The sequence below is a fragment of the Moschus berezovskii genome, chromosome 20, assembly GCF_049115385.1.
Source record: "Moschus berezovskii isolate FMDL1 chromosome 20, NW_MosBer_1.0, whole genome shotgun sequence".
In the NCBI taxonomy this organism is placed as follows: domain Eukaryota; kingdom Metazoa; phylum Chordata; class Mammalia; order Artiodactyla; family Moschidae; genus Moschus; species Moschus berezovskii.
This window is the reverse complement of record NC_142479.1, coordinates 42,398,620-42,425,283: the sequence shown is the minus strand read 5'-3', so window position 1 is coordinate 42,425,283 and position 26,664 is coordinate 42,398,620. Positions and strand designations below refer to the sequence as shown.

At 47.0% G+C, this 26,664-nt stretch overlaps 1 protein-coding gene across 3 annotated transcripts in view; it reads right to left on the bottom strand.

Annotated features, from left to right (window-relative positions):
* Positions 1 to 22,522: 22,522 nt before the first annotated feature.
* SHISA6 (shisa family member 6) overlaps positions 22,523 to 26,664 on the bottom strand; it is a 261,715-nt gene continuing 257,573 nt past the window's right edge. For all 3 annotated transcript variants that reach the window (XM_088828461.1, XM_055407298.2, XM_088828462.1), the window contains 2 exons: positions 25,407 to 25,559; positions 22,523 to 23,587 (listed from right to left, as the gene is read on the bottom strand). In XM_088828461.1, coding sequence (XP_088684587.1) covers positions 23,037 to 23,587; positions 25,407 to 25,559 — 704 coding nt within the window. In that variant the 3' untranslated portion in view covers positions 22,523 to 23,036. The remainder of the gene's footprint in view (positions 23,588 to 25,406; positions 25,560 to 26,664) is intronic.

The following is a 26,664-nucleotide window of genomic DNA, read 5'->3' as shown; positions in this document are numbered from 1 at the left end:
AGGATGAGATGGTTAGATGGCATCACTGACTCGATGGACATGAGTTTAAGCAAACTCTGGGAGATGGTGAAGGACAGGGGAGCCTGGTGTGCTGCAGTCCATGGGGTTGCAAAGAGTCAGATACAACTTAGCAACTGAACTGATTTGAATGGGACCACCTTGGTACCATGAGGGGAAGAGTCATCTGAAAATGGAGGAAAAAGGACTTCCCTGGGGGTCCAGTGGTTAAGACTCCACACTTCCACTGCAGGGGCCATGGGTTCAATTCCTGGGGAGCTAAGATCCCTCATGCTGTACTGCGTAGCCAAAAAGTTAAAAATTTTTTAAAAAGAAAAAGGAAAATAGAGCAAGAAATGAAGATGGACCGCAAAGGGATTCAGCCATGAAACCCTATTACAACATTGTTAATTGGCTATACTCCAATATAAAATAAAAAGTTTTAAACTCCACACTTCCACTCCAGGGGCCATGGGTTCAATCCCTGGGGAACTAAGATCCCTCATGCTGTACTGAGTAGCCAGAAAGTTAAAATTTTTTTAAAAAGAAAAAGGAAAATGGAGCAAGAAATGAAGATGGACCGCAAAGGGATTCAGCCGTGAAACCCTATTATAACATTGTTAATTGGCTATACTCCAATATAAAATAAAAAGTTTTAAAACATCTGCTTATCTGTTTTGCCTGTTAACCTAGCATTAAAACAGTTTTTAAAAGCCTGTCAAAGGATGCCCATCAAAGCAATAAACTTTAAAAAGAAAGAAAGAAATGGAGAAGAGAAAGCAGTTGCTGATAACACTGAGCAGCAGCTGCCACACTGGACTCTTCATTGACATGAGCAAAGACATCCCCTCCCCAGGAAGCCAGTTGCTGTCCCTCTTACTTATGAGTCACAACTCATGCAACTGTCAGAGAAAGAAACATTTCTTCAGGAAGAGGAGCGATGAAGACATGTTTTGCAATCCTTCCGGGAGACACTTGAGGAGAGAGAACACAAAAGGGCCTCTTCCTGGGACAATTCCTACAGGACACGTGAAGGGTGAAACTTCAATTGCTTTGTTTGTCGTATAAGGACTCCAGATCACGGACTCCGTTCTTGATTTTCACCCTGCTTTTAAATCGAGGCAGTGAACCAGAAATTAACACGGGCACATTTCCCTGTGTTTATTCACCATTCAATGTTTAATTCCCAGAAGGGTGAAAGAAATACTTACTTAATTAAACGAGCTGAACAATAACCATCCTCACTTGCTTTTCACGTAGACTTGTCTCACAGAAATATGCCGTGAAGAGTCGATGAAGCTATTTTTAAAGAAACGAATTTCGCACACCACTTAATTATAATAATCTGTAGAGTGTAACTGTACATTTTCCACCCCAGGAAACAGGTGGGCAGAACAAGGAAAGCTGCAGAAAGTACACATTCTCAGCTCTTTTTTGTGTATGTGATTGCAAGAATTCTTAGGGCTTGGCATTCACTTTAGTCCTCGGATATGAGCCTCTTGATTTCAAAAGAAATAGTATATTTCAGATGCCTGGGGTGCTGACCCTTCCGGTGGGGTGATTACATATTTTCTAAATATATATCTTCAGTCGTGACTGCGTAATGAAATGAAGTAGGGCATGTATTATCAAACATCTGAAAATTTCTGTTCGCCCTGAGCTGGTCATGTGGGTAGGTGTAGAATGAGGAGGGGGCTGGGAAAGAGTTGTGATTAAAAAATGAAGTCTATTCTTCATGGTGCCTGGAACTAAGGAGAAGAGAAAAGATCCTTGATTCTTTATCTCATTGTTATCTGCTCTCATATGCAAAGATAGCTTTCCTGATTTTTCTCCAGGAAAGAGGAAGCTCTCAGTTCTTTTCCACTGTCTTCCTCTTCTTTAGGGGACAACGCCCTTCCTAACAGGAGACACAGAACATGATGGGCCAAGTTACTTCTAGGATATAACAGATATCCCCAAGAAGAATTTTCCAAGGGGTTACAGAGGTCTGTCTAGTCAAAGCTGTGGTTTTTTACAGTAGTCATATATGGATGTGAGAGTTGGACTATAAAGAAAACTGAGTGCCGAAAAATGCTTTTGAACTGTGGTGTTGGAGAAGACTCTTGAGAGTCTCTTGGACTGCAAGGAGATCCAACCAGTCAATCCTAAAGGAAATCAATCCTGAATATTCATTGGAAGGACTGATGTTGAAGCTGAAACTCCAATACTTTGACCGCCTGATGCGAAGAACTGACTCATATGAAAAGACCCTGATGCTGGGAAAGATTACAGGCAGGAGGAGAAGGGGACAACAGAGGATGAGATGGTTGGATGGCATCACCGACTCAATGGACATGAGTTTGAGTAAGCTCCAGGAGTTGGTGATGGACAGGGAAGCCTGGTGTGCTGCACTCCATGGGGTCGCAAAGAGTCAGACACAACTGAACGACTGAACTGAGCTGATCAGATGAGTTGGAGCTTCCCTGGTGACTCAGCGGTGAAGAATTCAGTTCAGTCGCTCAGTGGTAAAGAATCTGCCTGCCAACGCAGAACAAGCGTTTGGTTCAATCCCTGGATCAGGAAGACCCCCAGCTAAGGAAATGGCAACACACTCCTATATTCTTGCCTGGAGAATCCCCATGGATGGAGGCGTCTGGTGGGCTACAGTCCATGGAGTCGTAAGAGTCAGACATGGCTTAGTGACTAAGCCATCACGCTAAGCCATAGATGTATGAGGGTAAGGAAGCCCAGTTCTGACTAAATGACTTGGAGCTTCTGTATTTTTAGTTGAGCCACCAAACCATGGTTCACAGACATGTTGTGTTTAGCCAGGACACACTGGCCCAGAGAGTATTTTCATTTTAAGTGAATTGCTACATTTAAAAATCAGTGTACTTTTCATCCTTTAACGTATTAAAGACAGGCCATTCTGGGCTGGCAGTTTTACGTCGTAGCGATTCACTAGAGGTGTGCTGTGCTGTCTGGTTTCATAATCATCTCTCCCTCCTAAGGGGTCTCACTTGTCTATATTGGGCTAACATTACAGATAGTCTAGAAATTGTGTCTCCTTGAAGGCAGGAGTTATTGTCTTATAAGGGATAAAGCAGGGAGTGAGGGGGACTAGGAGGACCAGAGAGGGTGTGCTTTTTCCATGGGGAACAGCAGCCACTCACTTTGCCCACCGGGCCCCTGTTGCAACCGCCGATTTACCAATTCCTCAGTTGCAAGTGGGACTGATGGACTCTGCCTATCAGAGAGCTGTCAGAGCTGGGTCCAGGAAATGAAGAAAAAGGGGGGCAAAGGTCAGAGAAGGTGATGCTCGACTCTGCCCCTTAAGATGTGTGGCCACTACTCCCTTCTCTCTTTGTGGTGAATCTACCACATTTAAGCCAAACCCTGGATGAGCAATGGGGCTCCCTTGTAGAGGAGGTTCTGCTGGAGGATGGTTATGTTTGCTACTTTGTTTTTAGGAAACATGTGGCATCTTTATTCCAGTGAGTCCTCCAGCTCCACTTATTTTAAAAATTAAAAGGATAAATTTTGCTTTTTCCATTATAAAGGGAAGGCATGCTCATTATGGAAAATTGGGAAGATGCATACAAGTAAAAGGAATTTAAAAATTACCTAGACTCACCACCACTGTTAATAGTTAAGAGTAACTTTCTTCCAATCATTTTGCTACACACATGCATACACAGATACATTTATATACAAAAAGATCTTATGATGTATATAACATTGCCTGTGCTGATTATGTTCTGATTATAAAAGTAATGTATGCTCATTATAGAACACTAGAAATTATCAAGAATTTAAAGAAACAACTATAAATCAAATAGAGCCCCCACCACTTAGTGATAATTGATTTGTTGCTATTATTTACTTACTCTTTTATCTATGCATTTTATAAATATATAAGATTCAGATTTTTTAAAAATAGAGTATAAACAATAATCACAGTGCTAGATGGATGATGAATAGAAAGGGGGACTTGTGACAAATACTAGCCACTACCAAGTAGTTTATTAGCTTATATATGTGTATACATATATGTACAGGTATGAAAAGAAGGGAAGCAAAAAGCAAAGGAGAAAAGGAAAGATATAAGCATCTGAATGCAGAGTTCCAAAGAATAGCAAGGAGAGATAAGAAAGCCTTCCTCAGTGATCAATGCAAAGAAAAAGAGAAAAACAACAGACTAGGAAATACTAGAGATCTCTTCAAGAAAATTAGAGATACCAAGGGAACACTTCATGCAAAGATGGGCTCAATAAAGGACAGAAATGGTATGGACCTAACAGAAGCAGAAGATATTAAGAAGAGGTGGCAAGAATACACAGAAGAACTGTACAAAAAAGATCTTCATGACCCAGATAATCACGATGGTGTGATCACTCACCTAGAGCTAGACATCTTGGAATGTGAAGTCAAGTGGGCCTTAGAAAGTATCACTACGAACAGAGCTAGTGGAGGTGATGAAATTCCAGTTGAGCTATTTCAAATCCTGAAAGATGATGCTGTGAAAGTGCTGCACTCAATATGCCAGCAAATTTGGAAAACTCAGCAGTGGCCACAGGACTGGAAAAGGTCAGTCTTCATCCCAGTCCTAAAGAAAGGCAATGCCAAAGAATGCTCAAACTACCGCACAATTGCATTCATCTCACACGCTAGTAAAGTCATGCTCAAAATTCTCCAAGCCAGGCTTCAGCAATACGTGAACCGTGAACTTCCAGATGTTCAAGCTGGTTTTAGAAAAGCCAGAGGAACCAGAGATCAAATTACCAACATCTGCTGGATCATGGAAAAAGCAAGAGAGTTCCAGAAAAACATCTATTTCTGCTTTATTGACTATGCCATAGCCTTTGACTGTGTGGATCACAATAAACTGTGGAAAATTCTGAAAGAGATGGGAATCCCAGACCACCTGACCTGCCTCTTGAGAAACCTGTATGCAGGTCAGGAAGCAACAGTTAGACCTGGACATGGAACAACAGACTGGTTCCAAATAGGAAAAGGAGTACATCAAGGCTGTATATTGTCACCCTGCTTATTTAACTTCTATGCAGAGTACATCATGAGGAACGCTGGGCTGGAAGAAGCACAAGCTGGAATCAAGATTGCTGGAAGAAACATCAATAACTTCAGATATGCAGATGACACCACCCTTATGGCAGAAAGTGAAGAGGAACTAAAAAGCCTCTTGATGAAAGTGAAAGAGAAGAGTGAAAAAGTTGGCTTAAAGCTCAACATTCAGAAAACTAAAATCATGGCATCTGGTCCCATCACTTCATGGGAAATAGATGGGGAAACAGTGGAAACAGTGTCAGACTTTATTTTTTGGGAATCCAAAATCACTGTGGATGCTGATTGCAGCCATGAAATTAAAAGACGCTTACTCCTTGGAAGGAAAGTGATGACCAACCTAGATAGCATATTGAAAAGCAGAGACATTACTTTGCCAACCAAGGTCCGTCTAGTCAAGGCTATGGTTTTTCCCGTGGTCATGTATGGATGTGAGAGTTGGACTGTGAAGAAAGCTGATCGCCGAAGAATTGATGCTTTTGAACTGTGGTGCTGGAGAAGACTCTTGAGAGTCCCTTGGACTGCAAGGAGATCCAACCAGTCCATTCTAAAGGAGATCAATCCTGGATGTTCATTGGAAGGACTGATGCTAAAGCTGAAACTGCAATACTTTGGCCACCTCATGCGAAGAGTTGACTCATTGGAAAGGACTCTGATGCTGGGAGGAATTGGGTGCAGGAGGAGAAGGGGACGACAGAGAGTGAGATGGCTGGATGGCGTCACCGACTCGATGGACATGAGTTTGAGTGAACTCCAGGAGTTGGTGATGGACAGGGAGGCCCGGTGTGCTGCGATTCATGGGGTCTCAAAGAGTCAGACACGACTGAGCGACTGAACTGAACTGAACTGATACTTATATGCACATATATATAGTTTGGCTCACTGTGTGTCATGGAGGATCCTGATTCCAAGGATCAAACCTGTGCCCCCTGCACTGGAAGGCAGAGTTTTAACCACTGGACCACCAGGTAAGTCCTAATCTACAGATTTTTATAAAAAACATTAATGATGTGGATAACTCAATATGGTTTTTAATCATCAGAAAGTGACTCAGTCCTCAAGAGACCCCTGTGTTGCCCTGTGCAGTTGAAATTTTGAGCACAGGGTGAAAGTTCTGATTCAGCACAGGATCCACATGAGTCTCCCTGGTCTCTCCGCTTTCAGCATGAAATCCTCCAATCCCTCCCTGCAGTAGAGTCCTAGTGATTCCTGTGAAATAGAGCCTTGATCTTGTCACCAGGCTTCCTAGGGGCCTCAGTGCCTTCTCTTTCTTGGGATAAGGCCAGACTCATTAACAGTGGGGCATGCAGTAGTTCCTACTCACAAGAAGACAACATGAGGTTTGAATGAGTTAATATATGCAAAGTGCTTGGGAATCATGCCTTGACTTAATGCCAACTATCACTGTTCTTCTTTTCTGAATTCTTTCTCCATACTGTGGGGGATAAGGCTACTGGTAGCCCCAGATTCATATCATTAAGACCCATTCCTTGAGAAGGAGGGAATTTTCTCTCTTTAAGTCTTGGTTTAGAAATGAAAGAATCGGACTGGTCAGGGCTTCTCTTGTGGCTCAGTGGGTAAAGAATCTGCCTGCAACGTGGGAGACCTGGGTTCGATCCCTGGGTTGGGAAGATACCCTGGAGACGGGAACAGCTACCCACTCCAGTATTCTGGCCTGGAGAATCCCATGGACTAGTCCATGGGATCGCAAAGAATAGGACACGACAAAGTTGACCTTCACTTTCACTTTTAATTGGTCTGGTCTGCATCACGCACCTGCACTGGGAGTTGGCATATGGTGGCGTCTAGTACCCAGAGGCGTGTGGGACCCCATGTGGTAGCCAGGATGATGGAGGACAAAGAATCACGTGTCTGTGTGCCACCTTCTGCCTTCCCATCCTAGCTCTCCATAGGATTTTTCTGCTCCTGACATATTAAAGCCTTGTCTTCTTGTAGCCCATTGAGGATGTCATGGTTTCTCATCCCTACAGTTTTATGATCCTCTTTTGAGGCTTTTCCATGAATGTTTCCTCTACTTTGATCCAAGACATTGTGCAAAGGTCCCATGCCAGATGTGTTTATCTATATAATCATTACATAGTTTATATAATATCAAGCAAGTAAGTCCTACAACTTAATTCCTTCCTTCTATCCCCTACTTTCCAGGTTATTCTTAGAAAATAAGAAGTCATTTGGTCACTTCACAGCTTAATAATTAATATGCCTAGTTCATTAGAACATTAACAATTCCAAATTAATGTGACACTAAAGCATCTTCCTGGCCTAAGCTCAGGTATACTGGGGTTTGTCAGTGTCCCTTTGATAAGGGAGGGGCTGACCAGTGACAGTGGAGAAGGGGGAGCTTTTCCACCCAGTTCCTCTATGGGTGAGGTCACCCAGAGCACAGAGCTGAGATTCCTGTGCTTTATAGCAGGTTCCCACTAGCTGTTTTACACATGGTAGTGTATATATGCCAATCCTCCACCTCCCCTACCTCTGAGGGGTGGTGTACAAAGTATCTGAAAACTGCAGAAGCACATAATCAAAATCTAGGCATCTTCTAATAAGTCAGATACAAAGAAACTTGAAAAAGAGTGAAGGAATTCCACCCTTGTTCCTGTATTTTTGGAAAGTAACAGTTATTGCTCACAGCAGTGTGTTATTATGTTGATGCATCATGGATTTATTGTTTTTATTTTAAAATGGCTTAATAAATAACTTTTTAAATGGTCTCTATTTTTTAATTTATAGTATAATAAATGTATGTCCCACCCCCGCAGAAGTTCTTTGGGGTCCTCAATACTTTTTTAAAAATTGGAATATAAGCGCTTTAAAATGTTGTGTTAGTTTCTGCTGTACAGTGAAGTGAATTGGCTATTTTATATATATATATGTGTTTTTTTTTTCTCCCTCTTGGACTTCCCTCCTAGCTCCCCAACCCATCCCTCTAGGTCACCCAGACCACAGAGCTGAGACTCCTGTGCTTTATAGCAGGTTCCCACTAGCTCTTTTCACGTGGTACTGTATATACGCCAATCCTTTTTAAGAATATGAAGAGGTACTGATATCAAAAAGCTTGAGAACCACTCTTGAAAGCCATTGGGTCTCAGGGTGTCCCAGGTTTAAAATTCATGACTGTAACTCAGAAATACAGATATTTCTTCCTTTCTCCGTAACAGTGGTTCCATGTGGTCGTGATTTCCGAAATTCCTAATCTTCAGACATATCCTTCAGGTTCCTAGCCAGGGCACTCATTGTCACCTGAGTGCCTCTAAAGTGTGGGAGCCTGGTGTTCAATGTGGGAGAAGGGCTTGCTCGGGAAGGGTTTGCTCTATATAGATCTGTCTTGCTACCATTTCCAAGCTGCCATACGTGCCATATTCATCAGGAAGTTTCCTCCCCGAAGCTGAGCAGAGGTCCATTCTGACCTCAGATCCTCCAGTCTGTCTGGAGGATTCTGTTGTCCCCCGCCCTTGTCCCCCCATCTGTAGGAACCCACCCAGTGGTGAGGATCAGGACCCTCAGAGATACGTGTGTCCTGCTGTCTTGCTGTCTTCTGTGATTCTCCCTGAATCTCTTCTCTTGATGCAGGAAGGTATTTCTCTCTGTCCTGTGCAGCCGGGAAGGACTCTCCCTCCACATTCTATATGCAATCTACTCTGGTTTCTTATCAAGCAGGGCTCATTGATACTTAAAGGTCAGCTTTCAATATCATAGGAAACAATTTCTCTTTCCACTCTGTGGCTCTTGCAATTACATGACAAGTTTTGCTCCTGTGAGCTTGACAGAAGTCAATTTTGAGAGTCAAGGTTGAACAAGCCTTCTTCCTCTGGTCTCTAGCTTTTCTCTAGGAGCAGAGAGGTGGTGGGTTAACTGTTTTTGGATTGGCGGGAGATAGAGTAGGGGTAAAAGGAAAGGCAGGGCGGGGGGAAATCATCAGTTTAAAATCATCTTTCTGTTGTCAGGAAATATTTTAATGCAATTTCACAGAATTAACTGTTATCACATCCTGTTCATTGTCTTCTCTGGAGTCTTAAGGTTGGAATTAAAGAGTAGATGCTGTGTTTGCGGGCTGCTTTCCTAATATCTCAAGGATGTCCCATTGTAAAGAGACTGCTCAGGGTATGGGCTCATCCTCTGCTTCTTTTTCAGAAAGCTGTCTACAACTCCAGGAGTGGTGGAGTATGTGATCCGAGGTTCCCTGACCACAGTGATGGGACCGGGGATAGACTCTTGACCCTAAAGGCGACAGATTGCATTTTCCAAGGATGGTCATAGCCATCTCTTCCATCAACATGCTAGTTTCTTACGATGAAACCGTGCTACACTCTCTTTAGGTAGTGGAATCTGTGTCCCCTCCCCTTGAACCTGGGCAGAACTCCATGACTTAGAGAGTATACTATGTACCTTCTGAGGCTACAGCATAGGACACCTACAGCTTTTTCCTGACTTGCTGTCTCCGTATCTTCCCTGTGCCTACTCCCTCTGTCATCCTGTCTCCAGATACTCGCTCTGGGAACCCAGCTTCCATGTGGTAGGAAGCCCAGGCCACATGGAGAGGATGCATGTTAGGGTTCCAATAGGTAATCCTGTTGAGGTCGTGACCAGTACCTAACAGCCGGACAGGTGAATGAGGAAACCACGGAGATGCCTCCAATCCCAGCCACCACCGAACAGCAACCACGTAAGGGACCCTTAGTGAGTCTTGTATGGTTGAGCTCAGACAGCCCTCAGAACCGTGATGGATTGCAACAGTGAAGAATTGTTGTTTGTACTATTAAATTTGGGGAACTTTGTCATGCAGCAGTGGATAACCAATACACAAGGGGAATCGTTCATAGAGATTTTTTGGATTTTTTTCCCCAGACTTTTGGACTGAAGTACAAAGAGACCGTGTCTGCTTGCTACATGGGTTAGACCTAAGAGATTATGCAGATAGGACTGCTGAAGGTGTCACCTTAGTCAGGTTCAGCCACGTGTGAAAGGAAACACACACGAGAGGAATGGAAATTTGCAGAGGGAAGGAAATGAGATAGGGAGAGAGTGTTGCTAAGGTTTTGGATGACTTTCTTTTTCAAAGAAGTTCACCAAAAGCTAGTATAGTATTATTATTACATTTTGGCTGCACAGCTGGGCCTGTGGGATATTAATTCTCTGACCAGGGATCGAACCCACACCCCGCTGCGATGGAATTGCAGTCTTAACCACAAGACTGCTGGGGAAGTCCCTGGATGGCTTTCAGCTTCTTAGCTTTGAATCGGCCCACTTTTATATTCCGAAAGGAAATCAGTCCTGAATATTCATTGGAAGGACTGCTGTTGAAGCTGAAACTACAATACTTTGGCCTCCTGATGTGAAGAACTGACTCATTTGAAAAGACCCTGATGCTGGGAAAGATTGAAGGCGGGAAGCGAAGGGGACAACAGAGGATGAGATGTTTGGATGGCATCACTGACTCAGTGGACATGAGTTTGTGCAAACTCCGGGAGTTGGTGATGGACAGGAAGGCCTGGTGTGCTGCCGTCTATGGGGTCACAAAGAGTTGGACACAACTGAGCGACTGAACTGAACTGACTGATATATTCAGGACTTAGATCCTGTGAGATGCGTTTATATCTAACAATGATAATTAGTATTAAATTTGTTTTCATTTAGTATAATAAATGATCATTATTAAATTAAATATTATTATTACTATTAAAATAATATTCTCATCTTTTGCCTTGACTAATTTCAGTGACTTTTTGTCTCTTGTAACCAAATGACTCCTAATTAAAACATCAGCTAACCAATTTGAAATGGCTATGGACATACTGGGCTTCCCTTGTGGTTCAGTAAAGCCACCTGCAAATGTGGGAGAAGTGAGTTCAATCCTGGGTCGGGAAGATCTCCTGGAGAATGAAATGGCAACTGACTGCAGTATTCTTGCCTGGGAAATTCCATTTACAGAGAAGCCTGGCAGTCTACAGTCCATGGGGTCGCAAAGAGTCAGACACAACTTAGCAACTAAACAACAACAATGGGCACGCCACTGGCTTTACATAGAATAAATCTGCTTCAGGAAAGTGTTACCTGCTTTAAACCCTGAGAACATGTTGAGGGTTTGCCACAGAGGCGGTCCATCTGCCTCTGTAAATTCCCAGTCTTTGGCTCTCAGCACAGCATGGCATCTGTGCTGCTCACTGATGCTACTCACTGGATACTTCCTGCTCCTCCTCTAGCTGGAAGGTCATAAAACAACACGACCTGGCTCCTCTGGGGTGGGTGAGACTGTGTAAGCAGACCAGAGTAGACTGATAGGTGTCACTTCTGGCTGCCTTTTAAGGATCCTGGCCAGACCTTCCACAGCTCTCTTTTTCATCTCTGGAAGGTGGCGAGGGGTGGAGGTGGGGGGACATGACAGATAGTAGGGGCTCCAGCTGCCTCTGAGCCCTTGAGTAAGGACAGGGCAGGACCACAAAAGGAAGCCCCCGCTGATCTGCAGCAGAGTGGGAGTAGAAAATAACCTTTTGATGTCTTGAGGAGATTTGAGAGTTGTTTATCACTATAGCAGAATCTAGCCTGTCCTGCCTGATTCAGTGATTCTGCATCATCCGTCACCAAGAAGACTGGGACCCTCCAGGGAAACCTCCCCACACAGCCCCTCCCAGTTCCTTCACAGTGGCCTCCGTCTTGCTTCCTTAAGAAGTTCCAGAGGAGCTATTCTTCCTCCTCTGCTTCTCCTACACCCAGTGGAATGGATCTGGTCCTGGGTCCCCGTCCTCACCCAATTCTCCTTTCTCTTCAAATTTGAACACTCTCAGGTTTGTGCGTTGGAGAAGGAAATGGCAACCCATTCCAGTGTTCTTGCCTGGAGAATCCCAGGGACGGCGGAGCCTGGTGGGCTGCCGTCTATGGGGTCGCACAGAGTCGGACACGACTGAAGCGACTTAGCAGCAGCAGGTTTGTGCAGTCTTGAAAACTTCTCATCAACCTATCTTTTCTTCTGTTAAACTTTCCTACAAATAGTTTTGGGCTTCCCAGGTGGTGCTAGTGGTAAAGAACCCACTTCCCAGTGCAGAAGACATAAGAGATGGAGGTTCGATCCCTGGGTCAGGAAGATCCCCTGGAGGGGGGCATGGCAACCCATGGTCAGAGGAGCCTGGTGGGCTATGGTACATAGGGTCGCAAAGAGTCAGACACAGCTGAAGTGACTTAGCATGCGTGCATGCACAGTTTATACACCCTGCTTCAGTTTCTTATTTCCCAAATAGTTAATCCTCTGTAAACTCATTTTTTAAAAAACGATTGAAGTATAGTTAATTTGCATTATTGTATTAGTTTCAGGTGTACGGCCAAGTGATTCAGTTATATGTATGTATTTTTCAGATTTTTTTTCCATTATAGGTTATTACAAGATATTAAATAGAGTTCCCTGTGCTATACAGTAAATGCTTGTGTAAACTCATTTTTGTTCTGACCTCTTTGCTGAAGCTGGTTGCCTGAAATTGTTTGGCTACATCAATCAAGGCTGCTCTGATCCCCTGAATTCCAACTCTTTATTATCATAGGATTATAGAATTTAAAAACTGAAAAAAAATGCAGAGAATGGGCTTCTCAAACTTTACTGTGCATAGAGTCACCTAGTAATCTTGTGGAAAAGCAAACTCTGGGGGCTCACCTAGAAATTTCTGATTCAGTAGGTCTTGAGAAGGGCTGGCAATGTGCGCTGCCATGAGCTCCCAATGATGCTGATATTGCCGTGGGCACACCGGGTTAAGTGACAGTTTTGTTTTTTCTCTAAGTCTGAAATGAAGACCGATGTATGGACTAATATCATTTGGGTAGTGGGGGAGATCTTTTCCATGGTTGCCATGGTGAACCAGCGGGAGTAGCTCTTATCAACGGTCCAAGAAAGAATCATTCGTGTGTACACACACTGGAGAACAATGGTCCCAGTATTCCACACTGGATGCATATCTCCAGAACTTGGCCTTGGGGTTGAGATTGAAGCTGGAGGCGAAACAACTTCTCTTCTTGGGGAGAAGAGCCCTTGTCCTGAAACATACATCTGAGCTGTGTATCCATGGGCAAACACAGAAAAATAATGAACTGTTGAAGACTTTCTGTGGAAATGCGTTCTTTGGGATTTTCTTTTTTTAATAGACAGGTTGCTGGTTTTGGGAAGTCACAAGAAGTTAAGTTAAACAGAAGAGGCAGCTTTCTAAGAACCTCATTCTTCCAGAAGCTTAACACGTTCTCTTCCTCCATAGCCGTCTTGTTGACTCAGGGTAGGGTTGTCACTGGGAAAATGCTATTTCATAAGTGATGGTTCCTGCCATGGGTTCTCTTCTGTCATCCCATCACCCTGCCCTCCCACTGTACCCTTCTGCTGAGACTTATGCTACCTGAGTTTACCAGCTCCCTGCAGTCTTGACAAAGTCACAGAAACAGGCTAAAAAAGATGAGAAGGATTTTTAGAGATTTAGAGCGGTCTGGACCACTCGTTTTGTTTTAAGTGAGAACATTGAGATTTGGAGAGGAGAAAGATGTCTTTCAAGGTAACATAGCAAAATGCCGGCAGAGCTAATACAGTGAACCAGAACTTCTGATACCCAGTCTGGTACTCTTTGATTGCACTCTAGTCTCATGGGATGGGAAAGTTGAGATGGCAAGGCCAAGCAGGATGAGATACTTACAAGTTCACTCGGCTATCAGGAAGCCCAGATGAAATTTGAGTATTGTGCTGTGCTAATTCAGTGATAAAATATATCAGACATGGTTTTGTTTCATTTTGTTTTTTTCATCTAATATCCTAAATTTTACAAATGAGGACAACAAGGACCAGTGATGACATTGGGCCACATACCCCTGGTGTAATAGTTACTGATTCACTCATTCTAGAACTTTCTAAGCATTCATTCCAACCTCTGCTTTTTCTGACTTTTCCACTCCTGACACATTTGCAGCCCAAACCATTAGTGCTGTTGGATTTCTTCTTAGAATCTTGAAGGAAAATCTTTCTTATTCCTCCCTAGAGGTTTTGTGCTTCCTTCATGCTCAGTCAGAGGAGAAAGGTCAGTGTTCAAAGTGATGTGGAAGGTGAAAGCCTGGCTGAGACCCCTGGCATCTCAATGCTTCCAACATGAGTTTTCTCTGGCCTTGACTTATTAATGATGGTGTATTAAGACCTCATTTTTATCTCATTTTTATAGATCTCACCAGTTTGGGATTAGTGACAATGGTGATAGAGGCCAAACTGAGGTTTATCTATGAGAATCAAAGAGGAAAATTTGAACAAATTGTTCACATTAATGATATTTAAAAGTGGTTATTTATAGAGAACAGGCTATGGTTGCCAAGTGGGAGGAGAAGTGGGGAAGGGAAGGAAAGGAAGTTTGGGATTAACAAATGCAAACTATTTTATATAAGGTGAATAAATAATAAGATCCTATTTTATTGTATAGGGAACTATTGGGTTGGCTAAAAAGTCTGGATATTTCCTTAACCTCTTACATATATATTCTATATACTGTGATAAAATCATAATGGAAAGAATATGAAGAATGTGTGTGTGTATATATATATATATATATATATATATATAACTGAATCAGTTTGCTGAACAGCAGAAATTAACACAACATTGTAAATCAGCTGTAATAAAATAAAAAAATTTTAAAAGTGGATGTTTAACCAGTTTAAGAGAAGAATCCTTCAAACATCATTATGTTAAGAACTCTCTGACTCAAATGTCTTGACTGTTTTTGTATTAATTGCACATTATTCTTACCTATTCAGTAGGGAAGGTCGCCAGTGATTTTCTCTGAGGGAACATGTTGCTAGTCTAACTTGATCCTTCTGTGTGTGTGAGGTAGTAGTATAGTGTTAGTTGCTCAGTCATATCTGACTCTTTGCGACCCCATGGACTGTTGCCTGCCAGGCTCCTCTGCCCATGGAATTCTTCAGGCAAGAATCTTGGAGTGGGTAGCCATTCCCTTCTCCAGGAGATCTTCCCAACCCAGGGATCAAACCCAGGTCTCCTGCATTGCAGGCAGATTCTTTACCATCTGAGCCACCAGGAAAACCCTTGTATGTGTAAACATTGTAATTAAATTTCATGTCTCTAAAAATTTTTTTTTCACCATCTCAGAATTTTTTTTTTCCCTTGAGTTTCCTTCCAGTAATGAACATAGAGTAATGAAGCTTTGCTAAACTTATAATGTGTGTGTGCTTGCTGTGTGTCATCATGATTTAGAGACATCAGGACTTAGACATATCCACTGTAATAATGATAGTTGTACTGAGCAAAACGGGCTTTAGAATATGTGTGGTTATGTGTTATTATGTATGAGAATAGTAAACAGATTTGCAACTTTGTCCTAGGTAAAGAATGCCATTGGTGGGCGATAATAAAGGGATTTTTGTGCTTTTTTAGAGACGGAAATGGCAACCCACTCCAGTGTTCTTGCCTGGAGAATCCCAGGGATGGGGGAGCCTGGTGGGCTTCCGTCTATGGGGTCACACAGAGTCGGATACGACTGAAGTGACTTAGCAGTAGCAGCAGAGAGGACCACTTTTAAAAACTGTTGAATTTGTTGCAATATTGCTTCTGTTTTGTTTTGTTTTTTGACTGCAAGGCACATGGGGTTTTAACCTCCTTGACCAGGAATCAAACCTGTACCCCCTGCATTGGAAGGCGAAGTCTTAACCACTGGGCTTCCAGGGAAGTCCCAATAAAGAGATTAAAATATATATATACACAGCCCAGGAGAAGGGTTTTGATTACAAAGGAATCAGGCAGTTGGTAAGTGAGTATGACTGACTGTGAATTCTAGGAAATACAGAGGTGCTAAAGTTGGCAAAAAGTCATGTCCTGTTTGGCAATATTTTGTTTGCTGAAGCAGAGCCCACCAGTATCTAGGTTATGGAGAAAATTCAGAAACACAGAACAACACATGACCTTAGCAGCAAAAGCGAATATGGGCCAAAGAAAATAAAAATAGAAAATGAGTCCAGAGAAAGAGGTCTTGAGCAAGACTCCAAATCTAGATCAGTTTTCACTGTACAACCTGATTCTCTGGTTACAATGGCATGGATGTTTAACCCCCTTTACTCTGGTCACTCATGGCAACTTCAAGCACTAACTCTAAAACTATGGATTCCACCTTAGTAATGATTGTCGTAGTGAGCAAAAGAGGCTTTAGAATATGTGTGGTTATGTGTTAATATGTATGAGAATAGTAAACAGATTTATAATCAACAGTGTCAGACTTTGTTTTTTGGGGCTCCAAAATCACTGCAGATGCTGATTGCAGCCATGAAATTAAAAGACGCTTGCTCCTTGGAAGGAAAGTTATGACCAACCTTGATAGTATATTAAAAAGCAGAGACATTACTTTGCCAACCAAGGTCCGTCTAGTCAAGGCAATGGTTTTTCCCGTGGTCATGTATGGATGTGAGAGTTGGACTGTGAAGAAAGCTGATCGCCGAAGAATCGGTGCTTTTGAACTGTGGTGTTGGAGAAGACTCTTGAGAGTCCCTTATACTGCAAGGAGATCCAACCAGTCCATTCTAAAGGAGATCAATCCTGGATGTTCATTGGAGGGACTGATGCTAAAGCTGAAACTGCAATACTTTGGCCACCTCATGCGACGAGTTGACTCACTGGAAAAGACTCTGATGCTGGGAAAGGTTGGGGGCGGGAGGAGAAGGGGACGACAGAGAATGAGATGGCTGGATGGCATCACCGACTCTCTGGACATGAGTTTGAGTGTACTCCGGGAGTTGGTGATGGACAGGGAGGCCTGGCGTGCTGTGATTCATGGGGTCGCGGAGAGTCGGACACGACTGAGCGACTGAACTGAACTGAAAAGCAAACTAAGACCAGGAATAATAAGGCTAGAGTAGATGAATATGGATACAAAGTTGTGGGATCTTAGGTCCCCAACCAGGGATCCAGCCTTTGCTCCCTGAAGTGGAAGCACAGAGTCTTAACCACTGGGCCACGAGGGACATCCATACAAGACTGTAACTTCTGATTCTGTTTTGAGTTGGTGCACCTTATCCATTGGCATTAATCCTAAGCCTGCCTTCCCACATTTCTTTTGTTCACCATTTTGAAAGCATTATTAAAGTCTAATTTGCACATCATACAATTCACCCATTGTATTATACAATTTGATGACTTTTAGTACATTTATACAGTTGTGAGCATCACCATAATCAGGTTTTACAGTGCTTCCATCGCCCTAAAATTTCCCTCATTCGCGTGGTCAATCCTTGTTTCTTTTCCCATCAATGATCGTGTACCTGCTTTTGTGATTTTTTAATTACCTTTGGCTCTGTGTTTGAAGAAGCAAACTATTTGGCTTTATGTTGAAACGGCTTTATTATTATTTTTTAATCCATAAATATCTGTTACTGACAAAAGTGGAAAAATCCTTAAGACTAAATCTTACTAAAGTGATACCTGTTTACAGTACATATAGAATGTGCTTTGACGGGTAAGTAGAACGATGAGATTTGTACAGAAGCGGCAGTTACAGGAGCACTGCTCATCATGAAGCTTACTTATGAGGATGAAGAAACGGGCAAAGGTACAGATAGAAAGGTACTTTTCGTCAGTACTACCATATGTAATAAACATGGAATCCATAAATTGGGCTAATGCATAAAAATGTTCATTAATCCCCCCTTAGGAAATTGTGTCCCCAAACTAAAAATATTACAGTAAGAATTGCTTTTTCTTTAATTAGAGAATTTTAAGAATTCTTTACTACAAAATGTCTAGTTGAGTTATAGAACTAGAGGAATATTTGCCACTACGAAGCAAATGACTGAGTCCTCCCAGGGAGTGGCATTCAAAGGTCATGGCAGGAGTGGGCAGCCGAGTGGAGCAGGGGTCTTCCTCTCCCCCGGGAGGGAGGGTGTTAAGGAAACGCAGGATGTCCTTTCTCTGACTGATGGATGGTGGATGTGTTTGCCGATTTACAAGATGGGTTCGGTGGTACTGACTTATACTCTCAATTCTCTCTTCTTCTCAAGCTTTCACTGGGAGGATGGTAGTGTCACCAGAGGAGGGGCTAGAGAGGTACTAGGATGGGGTAGTGCCCACCTCTTAGCAGCCCAGGGGGGTGCCTCCCCCTCTCCAGGTGGTGCAGACCACCATGTCCGGACTTGGTCTTCAGGACACGGGTTCTGGTGGGAGACGTGACACCTGTGCCTGCAGGGTCCCTGCAGTGCATTCTGTCTCCCCAGTGACTTGGAATGCATCACCGAGCTGATGTCAGATACAGACTTCATGCCATCGTGGGCCAACCTCTGGATCTCTCTCCTCTCCCCCATGCCATCTCGGAAATCAGAACCGCCTCCCTCCAGCTCTACAGACCACATCAAGATGAGCACTTCAGAATTCCCCAGTGACTCAGACACCTGGGGTGATACGGGTGTGTTTATATGGGGTGGGGGTGGATTCCAGGACACATGGTTGGTAGCCCACTGAACAGGTGGGCCCCTCCCATCTTCAGAGGGGAGAGTGTCCCAGGGTAGCCGAGACCACGGGGCCCACCCCGGGCTCTGAGAAGGAGTGCGGGGACTGCCCAGGGCACCGGACCATGTCACCATGGGGTACGTGGAATGGGGTGTGTGCGGCCCAGCTGGGAGGGGAGGGATGCTGAGAGGAGGGGGTACTAACAGGGAACGGGAGCCCTACATGTACCAGTGGGATAGAACTTCGAACTCATCTGGTCAAAGCCCCTGCTTTACACATGGGAAAAGGAGGTGCTGTGGGAGAACGCAGCTGGTCCTCGGTCACATGGCAAGATGGAGACAAAGCCAACACAGAAGCCAAATCTCCAAGAGCCTCAGCCCCGTGGTTTTTCCTCCTGTAGTATGCTGCCTTCAGAAATCAAATACAGAGCCCAGGAAGACACAGCTCTCATATCAAATCTGTCACTAAAATGCTGCATTTATATATATATTAAAAAAAAATACATAGGAACCCTGAAAAATACACCACTGAAGCACAATGAGCTTCCTAGAAAATATTCCAGAGCCACGTTTCCCAGGTTTGGGGAGGAGGGTGGAGGAAAGTGTGGGAGGAATAGAGCAGGTGCTTCCTAGGATCTTGGTCACCAGAAGTCCCTGAAGGTCAAGTTCACAGTTGCCTCTGACTGGAATCTGAGGCAGAAGGCTGGGGCAGACAGGGTATCTCTGAAGGAAGTGGACTGTTTGGTGGTAGGGTTACTGGGCTTACTGGAATGGATATTTCTCCAAACTCAGACAGTCATGAGGCTCTATCATCTTTTGGAGACAAAGGGAGGTCTATGATACACACAAGGAGGACAGGCGTAACTGAGATGGAACAGTGGCCGAGAGCCCTCAAGGATATGAATCTTTGGCCAGAGCAGGAGCCTCTGGGCTAGCGGCAAGCCGGGGCAGGGGCTTCAGGGACGTGCCAGCTGCAGGAACCAAAGCCAGTCTTTGCCCATGATGCTTCTGACAGAGTAGCTTCCATCCTTTATCTCATGGGGGCAGGAGGTGAAGGATAAACCAATGAGGCCAACAGAGACCTGAAGAATGTCTCATTCTCGGACTGTCTTCATTGAGAGCTCCACATTTTAGAACCAGGGGGTAGTGCAGCGGGACCAGGGAAAAGAAATTGGGGATGGAGAGAGGTGAATGGAAGAAGACCAGGGCCAGGGAGATGAGAGGAGGGAGGGCTGAACGGGCATGGAAGAGTGAGGTCAGTTTTGGGCTGGGAGTGGAAAGAGGGGAGGAGACATCTGAACGAAGAGAATGGTGGGAGCTTTTTAGAAGGCAAGCCCATCACCCAAGACACTGGGGAGCCCTGTGGGTAAAAGTCCATTTAGGGGATTAAAGGAATTCTTGGGAAAGCGTTTGTGACTTCCGAGCTCCCGGAGCCAGGAGTTCACTGGAGGAAGCGAGGCAGGAAAGGTGGAAGGGGATGACGGATAGTGAGAGTTGGGCTGCCATCAGAGGCCGAGCTGACCAGCACAAACCTTCAGGGCAGGAGGGAACCTGTGCAGACCCCAGTGTTTCCCCAGCAGAGCAATGGAGACTCGGAGAGCCAGACAAGTAGAGGGAAACATCAGGCTTGGGGCTATCCTTAGTGGGAGAGTAGGGCTTCCATTGTCAGGGAAGGGCCAGCCCTTCCATGTGGCGTAGTGGCCACCAGCCTGGTGGTGCTGGAAGTCTGGGCACCTGGGTTCCAGCCCCAGAACTCTCTCCTCTCTGCTAAAAGAACTTTTCCAGTAACGTAGCTTTGCTCTTCCTACAAACGTGGATGGCACAACTGATAAACAAGATATTGCTGTGTCCCAGCTGAGACATCATTGTATGGATCCTGAAATGAGGGAACTGAATTGGAGCTTGTCTGTAGACTTCTTTCTCTTATTTTCTTCCTTCCTTCCCTCCCTCCTTCCAGACTCACGGGTGAAGCAGAAGAGTCATTACAAAGAAGTAAAGGGTCAGATAGAAATTTTTTGATCCAACTGACAACCAGGGGTTTTAAACTGGGCAGCCGGAATGCTGGGATGAGAAATGGTTCAGAATCAACCTACCAAACAGACCCCAGACAGACACACAGGGCTGGGGAGAAGCATCATTGCCCTGAGGGCTGGAGAACTTAGTGCAGAGAGGATGCTGCAGACATGAATGAGAACCAGTTTCTGGTTCAGGTCTATGTTTGTATAAATTCACATCCACCCACGTCCTTTCCCCGCTCTGCACCAGCCTTCAGGGAGAGTGGCCAAGGACTGGATTAGACAGCAGTGGGCAGAGGGGAGCATCTGTGACAGACACATGTTCCTTTCCAGGAGTAGCTGATTCCTTCCAGCCCAGCCCTCTTAGCTTCATCTTCTGGAGCAAACTCTTCATAAACCCTTAGGGACCAGCCCTTGAGATGGTGTATGTGTTTGTCAAGAAGGGAAGCAGAGACTTATCCCTGACCTCACAGCCCCACAGCCCCAGTGACACCACCCCCTTGTGACCAGGGCAGTGTCCATCACCCCCAGCCTCAGTCCCCCTCGTGATTCATGAGATGGTGAGCACTGTGGTAGGGAGGGGAGGACAAGAGCTTTGGAATTTTGAAAAAGGAGGAGGAATCAGTCAATTGATTTCTCTGTGGATTAGATTAAAAATTCCCAGGGCTGACCCTGGGGTGTTTTCCCTGCCCCACCCCTGCTTTTTAAAGGGTCATACATGTTGTATGCAGAACTGGGGAATCTAAAACCTAGTTTAAAGTCATTGCTTTTGGAGTCTGACTGTGGCGGCTGTCACATTTATAGTATCATATCTTTGCCCAATAGTCTGAAGCCAGTTCCCCCAGCTCCAGCCCAGGGAGGTATCCTGGTCCAGAGAATGGAGACTTCTCTCCCCCTGCCCCCCACCAGGCTCTGGTCTCTGGGTAGTAGATGCTCCTTTGTTCAATGTCTGCTCTCCAGGTGGGTGTCACACCCTGTCCACCCTCCCTAACCCCCCACCCCACCCCCGCACCCTTTGGAGGCAGAGAAGAGGCTGAGATGGGCTGCGGGGGCAACCCCCCAATAGAGCTGAGGGCATGGATGTGCCTGAGGCCGGGTGCCCCCTGCAGGGGAGCACTGTGGAGGTACCCAGTCAACCCCCAGACCAATAGCCTGGAGTACCGTTATTTGCATCTGCTAATTGGTTTCTGTCTGGTAGATCCAAAGGAGACTGGAGAAAGAAGCAGCAGCCAGGAGAGAGTCCTGAAGCTGCAGGAAGATGGGAGGTGTGGGGCGAGAAGGACAGGGTGGCGGCAGGAGGGGAAACTAGCAGAGAGCAGGTTCTAAACAGAGATGGGGCCAAACACAACGGTCGGGGGTTGCGGGGTGGGGAGTCAGTGATGCAGAGAGTGGAGAGGTCGAGGTGCAGAACAACCGCCTGGAGTCCTCCTTTGCCTGGGGCTGGGCTGTCCACCTAGCAGCCAGCGCCTCTGTCCTGCCTGGTGCGTGTGGCTGGAGCCCTGGGCTAGAGGAGTGGCCAGCCTTCGAGGCCCAAGGTGTCACAGTGGCCTCCCCAGAGCTGCTCTCTGGCCAGGGGCAGAGCCTCATGGGAGAAGAGCCAGGGAGGGGAAGGCAGGCCAGAGGGGCAGGTCACGGTTCAGACAGACCCGGAGGCCTGGAGGAAGTGTGGAGATCATCGGGTTGCTGGGGAATGCCGCCCCAAAAGCCCCTGCACCCCATCCCTACTCTGTTCTGGGACTACCAGAGGGAAGCCCCAGAGAACCCAGGGATGGAACGTAGGGCTGGGGGCGGAGCAGGGCCTTGTGGGCGGGGCAGCCAGCCGGAAAGGGGCAGGGTTCCCAACCTGGGGGCAGCGGCTGAAGGAAGGGAACCCCCTCCAGGTCCTGGGGCTTGGGGGAAGGGCACAGGGCCAGGGCGGGGCCCCGGGGAGTCAGCAGAGAGAAGGGCCACCCAGTGGGGACCAGAGAGTTCCAGCGGGCAGAAGAGAATCATTATTGTGCTTATGGACACAGCAGCTCCCTGGCTCTGAGAGAGCGAGCGGGCAGTTTTTAGGCACTAAGAAGATTTCTGTGATGCAGTTTCGGGTGAATGAAAGAGGCCGTGGAGCCTGTTCCGGCAGCCCATCGGCCACGTCACATCCGGGGGGCAGCTTCCGGCCAGGGTCTCTTGGCGGACGGACCTGCAGCTGAGCCCCCCAGGAGTGGGAGGGGGACGTGGGACTGAAAGGGACTTGGTGACAGTGGCGGAGGGGAGGAAGATCGGGGCCTCGCCCCTCTCCTCCCTCCGCTCCGATTCTTCTGGAGCAGCGAGGGTGGCCCCTCTAGATCCCAGGTCTGCGCGCGCGCTGTGCCGGGCCACCGGCCGAGTCCCAGGAGTATGGCTTTCTGGGAGAGGCGGCCTACCCCCGGCCCCAACAAGAGAGGACGAGGGGAGGGGCCCCGTCCAGGCCTGGAAGCTGCGGCCCAGGCCCCTGCCGACCCCGGCCCCCGCCGGTCACACGGTCACTTCTGTCTTGCTGGCTGTGTAGCAGGTGTGGTGGCCCGGGATGTAGTGCAGCTGCTCCACGGTGTTGTGTCTGCGCGAGGCGAAGGCCTGGCGCTTGGCCGCCGTGCGGCTCTGGCCCAGGGTGGCGTACGAGTTATCCGAGGCACTGGGATGCGAGTGCATCTTGGTCATGCGGTAGCGGTCCAGCACGGGCGTGGACACGAAGACATCCGTGTGCGAGATGGCCCGCGCCAGGGACTGCTCGGGGAAGGCCGTCCGCTCCGGGGACAGCAGCGGGTCCTGGGAGTGCAGGCGCTCCGTGGAGAGCAGCTGCTCATCCGAGAGGAGGCGGTCGTAGGGCAGGCCGAAGTCGTCCGGCAGGCCTCGCTCCAGGGAAAGGACCCGGTCCTGTGACATGGCCCGGAGGGGTCGGCGGGGTCGCTCGCGAGGCAGCGGCTTCTGTTGGGACATCTGGATGACGTTGAGGGGAAGGGTGCCGCGGGCGGCCAGGTCAGGCAGGTGCCGTCGCCTCATGTAGTACTCGTCAGCCTCCTTGTCGGCTGCAGGGGAGAGACAGGGTGAGAGCAAGAGAGAGAGGAGTGAGCCGAGGGGGACACCGCAGTGGTGCAGCCATGAACGCACTGGAGTGATGCAGCCCAGAGGGGTCGACGCTGTGCTTCTCCACTGCGCGTGCAAGTCAGTCCTCGGACTGGCGTGCTTGAGTCGCTCAGTCGGGTCCAACTCTTTGCAGTCCTATGAACTGTAGCCCACCAGGCCCCTCTGTTCATGGGATTCTCCAGGCAAGAATACTGGAGTGGATTGCCATCTCCTTCTCCAGGAGATCTTCCTGACCCAGGGATTGAGCCAGGTCTCCTGCATTGCTGGCAGATTCTTTACTGATGGAGGCACCAGGGAAGCCCTCAGGGGTCTTGTTAAATGCAGAGTCTGATTCAGACCTGGCTCTGGGGTGGGTCTGCAAGTCAGCCTACTTCTCCAACAAGCTCCCAGGCGATGCTGATGCCCCTACTCCTTGGACCCACTCTGGGGGGACTCCCTCAAGGTCCCCGTGGAATTCAGGGCCAACTCCATGGCAAGCCCATGACCCTGAACTCCTACTCCAGGACTGCTTCTGCCACACCATGGTCCCAAAACAGAATAGCTCCCTGGATCTTGCTGAAAGTCCCAGGTAGCAGCTGGCAGCTTTCTGATGAGGTTCAGAACCTCTGTCCAAGAAAACAGGGTTGAGAACCAGCCTCCTGCTAGAATAAAGCAGGATGCTCCATCCAGAAAGCACTTGTGAAAAATGCTTTCTGGTTACTTAGGAACATACTAACACCTTCTCTGGAGTAACAGCCTATGCCTGGGAAGTCAACACATGGCACAGGATCAAGTCTACACATGTTTCACCTGTGCCCACAGCACAAGCAGGCCAGGCAACCCCATATGTGCACCTTGTTCAGATGCTCTGCCTTTCCCTCCATCCCCAAGCTCACCCTTGAACTCACCCAGGACGAACCTGCCTTACCCCACAGGTGAGGAGTGAGGCTTCCTACAGCCAGCCTTCCAGATCTCTGCAGAATGTGGGATTCCCCACATTTAACCATAGAAACTCACTGTGCCACTTTGGAGGTGGCCAATGTTGTCTCCTGAGCTGAACTGCTATCATAGTAGGTCACTGTGTACCTTCAAGTGCATGCTCGGCCCTGTAGCTGGGTGGTCATCAAAACAGACTCATTGGGCAGTGGGGGCAAAAGTCCAAGGGTTGGAAAGCTAGAAGAGAAGACTCCTCCTACCATATACCTTATTGATATTGTAACGTCTGAAACATGTCAGTCTCAAGAGCCTCCCCAGACTCAAATGGCAGAGCTGGGATCATAGGATGACCTGAGCTCAACTCATGAAATCGGATGTGTACACAGAGTCAGGGGTCTCAGGTTGCCAAGACAGCGCTGATGGAGTTAGGGAGAGAGCTGGTTTATAGGCTCTTCCATAAGCCCAAGTCTCTGGGAAGAGCCTCAGAGAAAGCTCTGGCATTGATCACTTTTACTCCAAGACAGAGAGCAAGGGAGGCCCAGGATTTGAAGGAGGTGGGTGCGGGGCGAGGCTGGGGGAAGGCTTCCTCTTACAGTTAATGTGCTGCATGAGTTGAACCACTGCCTCCCATGGGAATGTGGGTCTGACGGTCCCTTGGCCTCCACTCTACCGAGGGAGAAGATGGACTCATGCTGTAAAGAACAAAAACGAGGGGCTTGTCTGTTCTCGTCTTCCACTTTCTCTTTGTTCTCGGGACCCTACCCCATGCCCTCAGGTGCAGGGCAAGAGAGTAAGACACCAGAAGATGTCACGGAGGCCTTGGCCCTGGGAGAATACCCCACTTACTTAGCCTCTTCAGGGATGAGTACTTGCTGGGGTGGGTCTTCACTGCAGACTCATAGGATGGGGGCAGGTGGGCCAGGTTCTGGAAGGAGCGTGAGAAGGAGAGGTCATAGGGCTCAGTGGCTGATGTCAGGATGTTGTTCATCCGAGGCTTCTCTGCAAAAGAAAAGAGGGGTCATGGTGTTAGTGGGGACAAAGTTTTGCAGGGGCAGGCAGGAGGAATGTGTCCAGGTTCCAACTCTTGACCCCATCCTGCTTTCCTAGGACCCTGTACTAGGACACAGGTGATGCTGGTGACTTGATTTCCCTTTGCTCAGCTCCAGTTGCCAGCAAGCCAGAGGGGCAGGAGCTTTTGGCTGCACTGGCCATAATGGTAGGTTACCCTTCCTTGAATGGCAGACTCTTTCTCCCAGTACATCACTGGGCTGTCAGATGAAAATGGAAGCCCAGTGGAGCTGAGGAGGTTGGTCATAAAATCATTCATTTTGGTGTGAATAGTATTAAGCAGACTAGTTCTCAGGCGAGTGACTGATCTCATCTGTGTACCCCTAGGACTGGTTCCAGGACCTAGCTCTACTGAGACTCCAACCCATGCTGTCCATGGGTCATTTCACCTCTCACACTGCCCCTTCCACCTTTGGCTCCTCCAAGCCCTGCTCCTGACAAGGCACTGTGAGCTGCAAAGCTATTTCCTCTTATTCCAATTCCTTCCTCTGAATCCCCCTTAGCCATCTCTCAACTGCTGGAGGAAAGAATGTAGGCAAAATGTCTAGCTTGTCATTCTGTTTTTCTCCCTCCATCCTTTGAGACAGAACCTTGAGATTCCAAAGTCTAAGAGAGAGAAGGGACATTGTTCAATGCCAGACCTGGAGGAAAAATGGAGGGGAAGACATGGGGAAAAAAAGACCAAAGAAGTGAGATGAATGACTAATGAGGTGAATGAGCTGGTCTGGGCTCTGGGGGCTAGACTAGGAATAATACAGGAGTCAGGGGATGGGGGAGAGAAAATGCAGGTATAGGTGATGAGTGGCCATGAAGGTGGGGGACAAAAAGGAACGGAGAGCCTGGGCAGGAAGACAAGCATGCCTTGGTGCTTGGATGACTTGATGTACAGCAAGAAGTCAACAGGGATTGCTGGCGAAACAGTGGTACCATTCCCAGAAATGAGGCAGCTGGGGGCTCTCAAATCATCCCTCCTGGTTTGGGACTCCCAAGTAGGGGCAGGCTCTAACTTTGGACACGTGTATCAGAGGACTGTGGT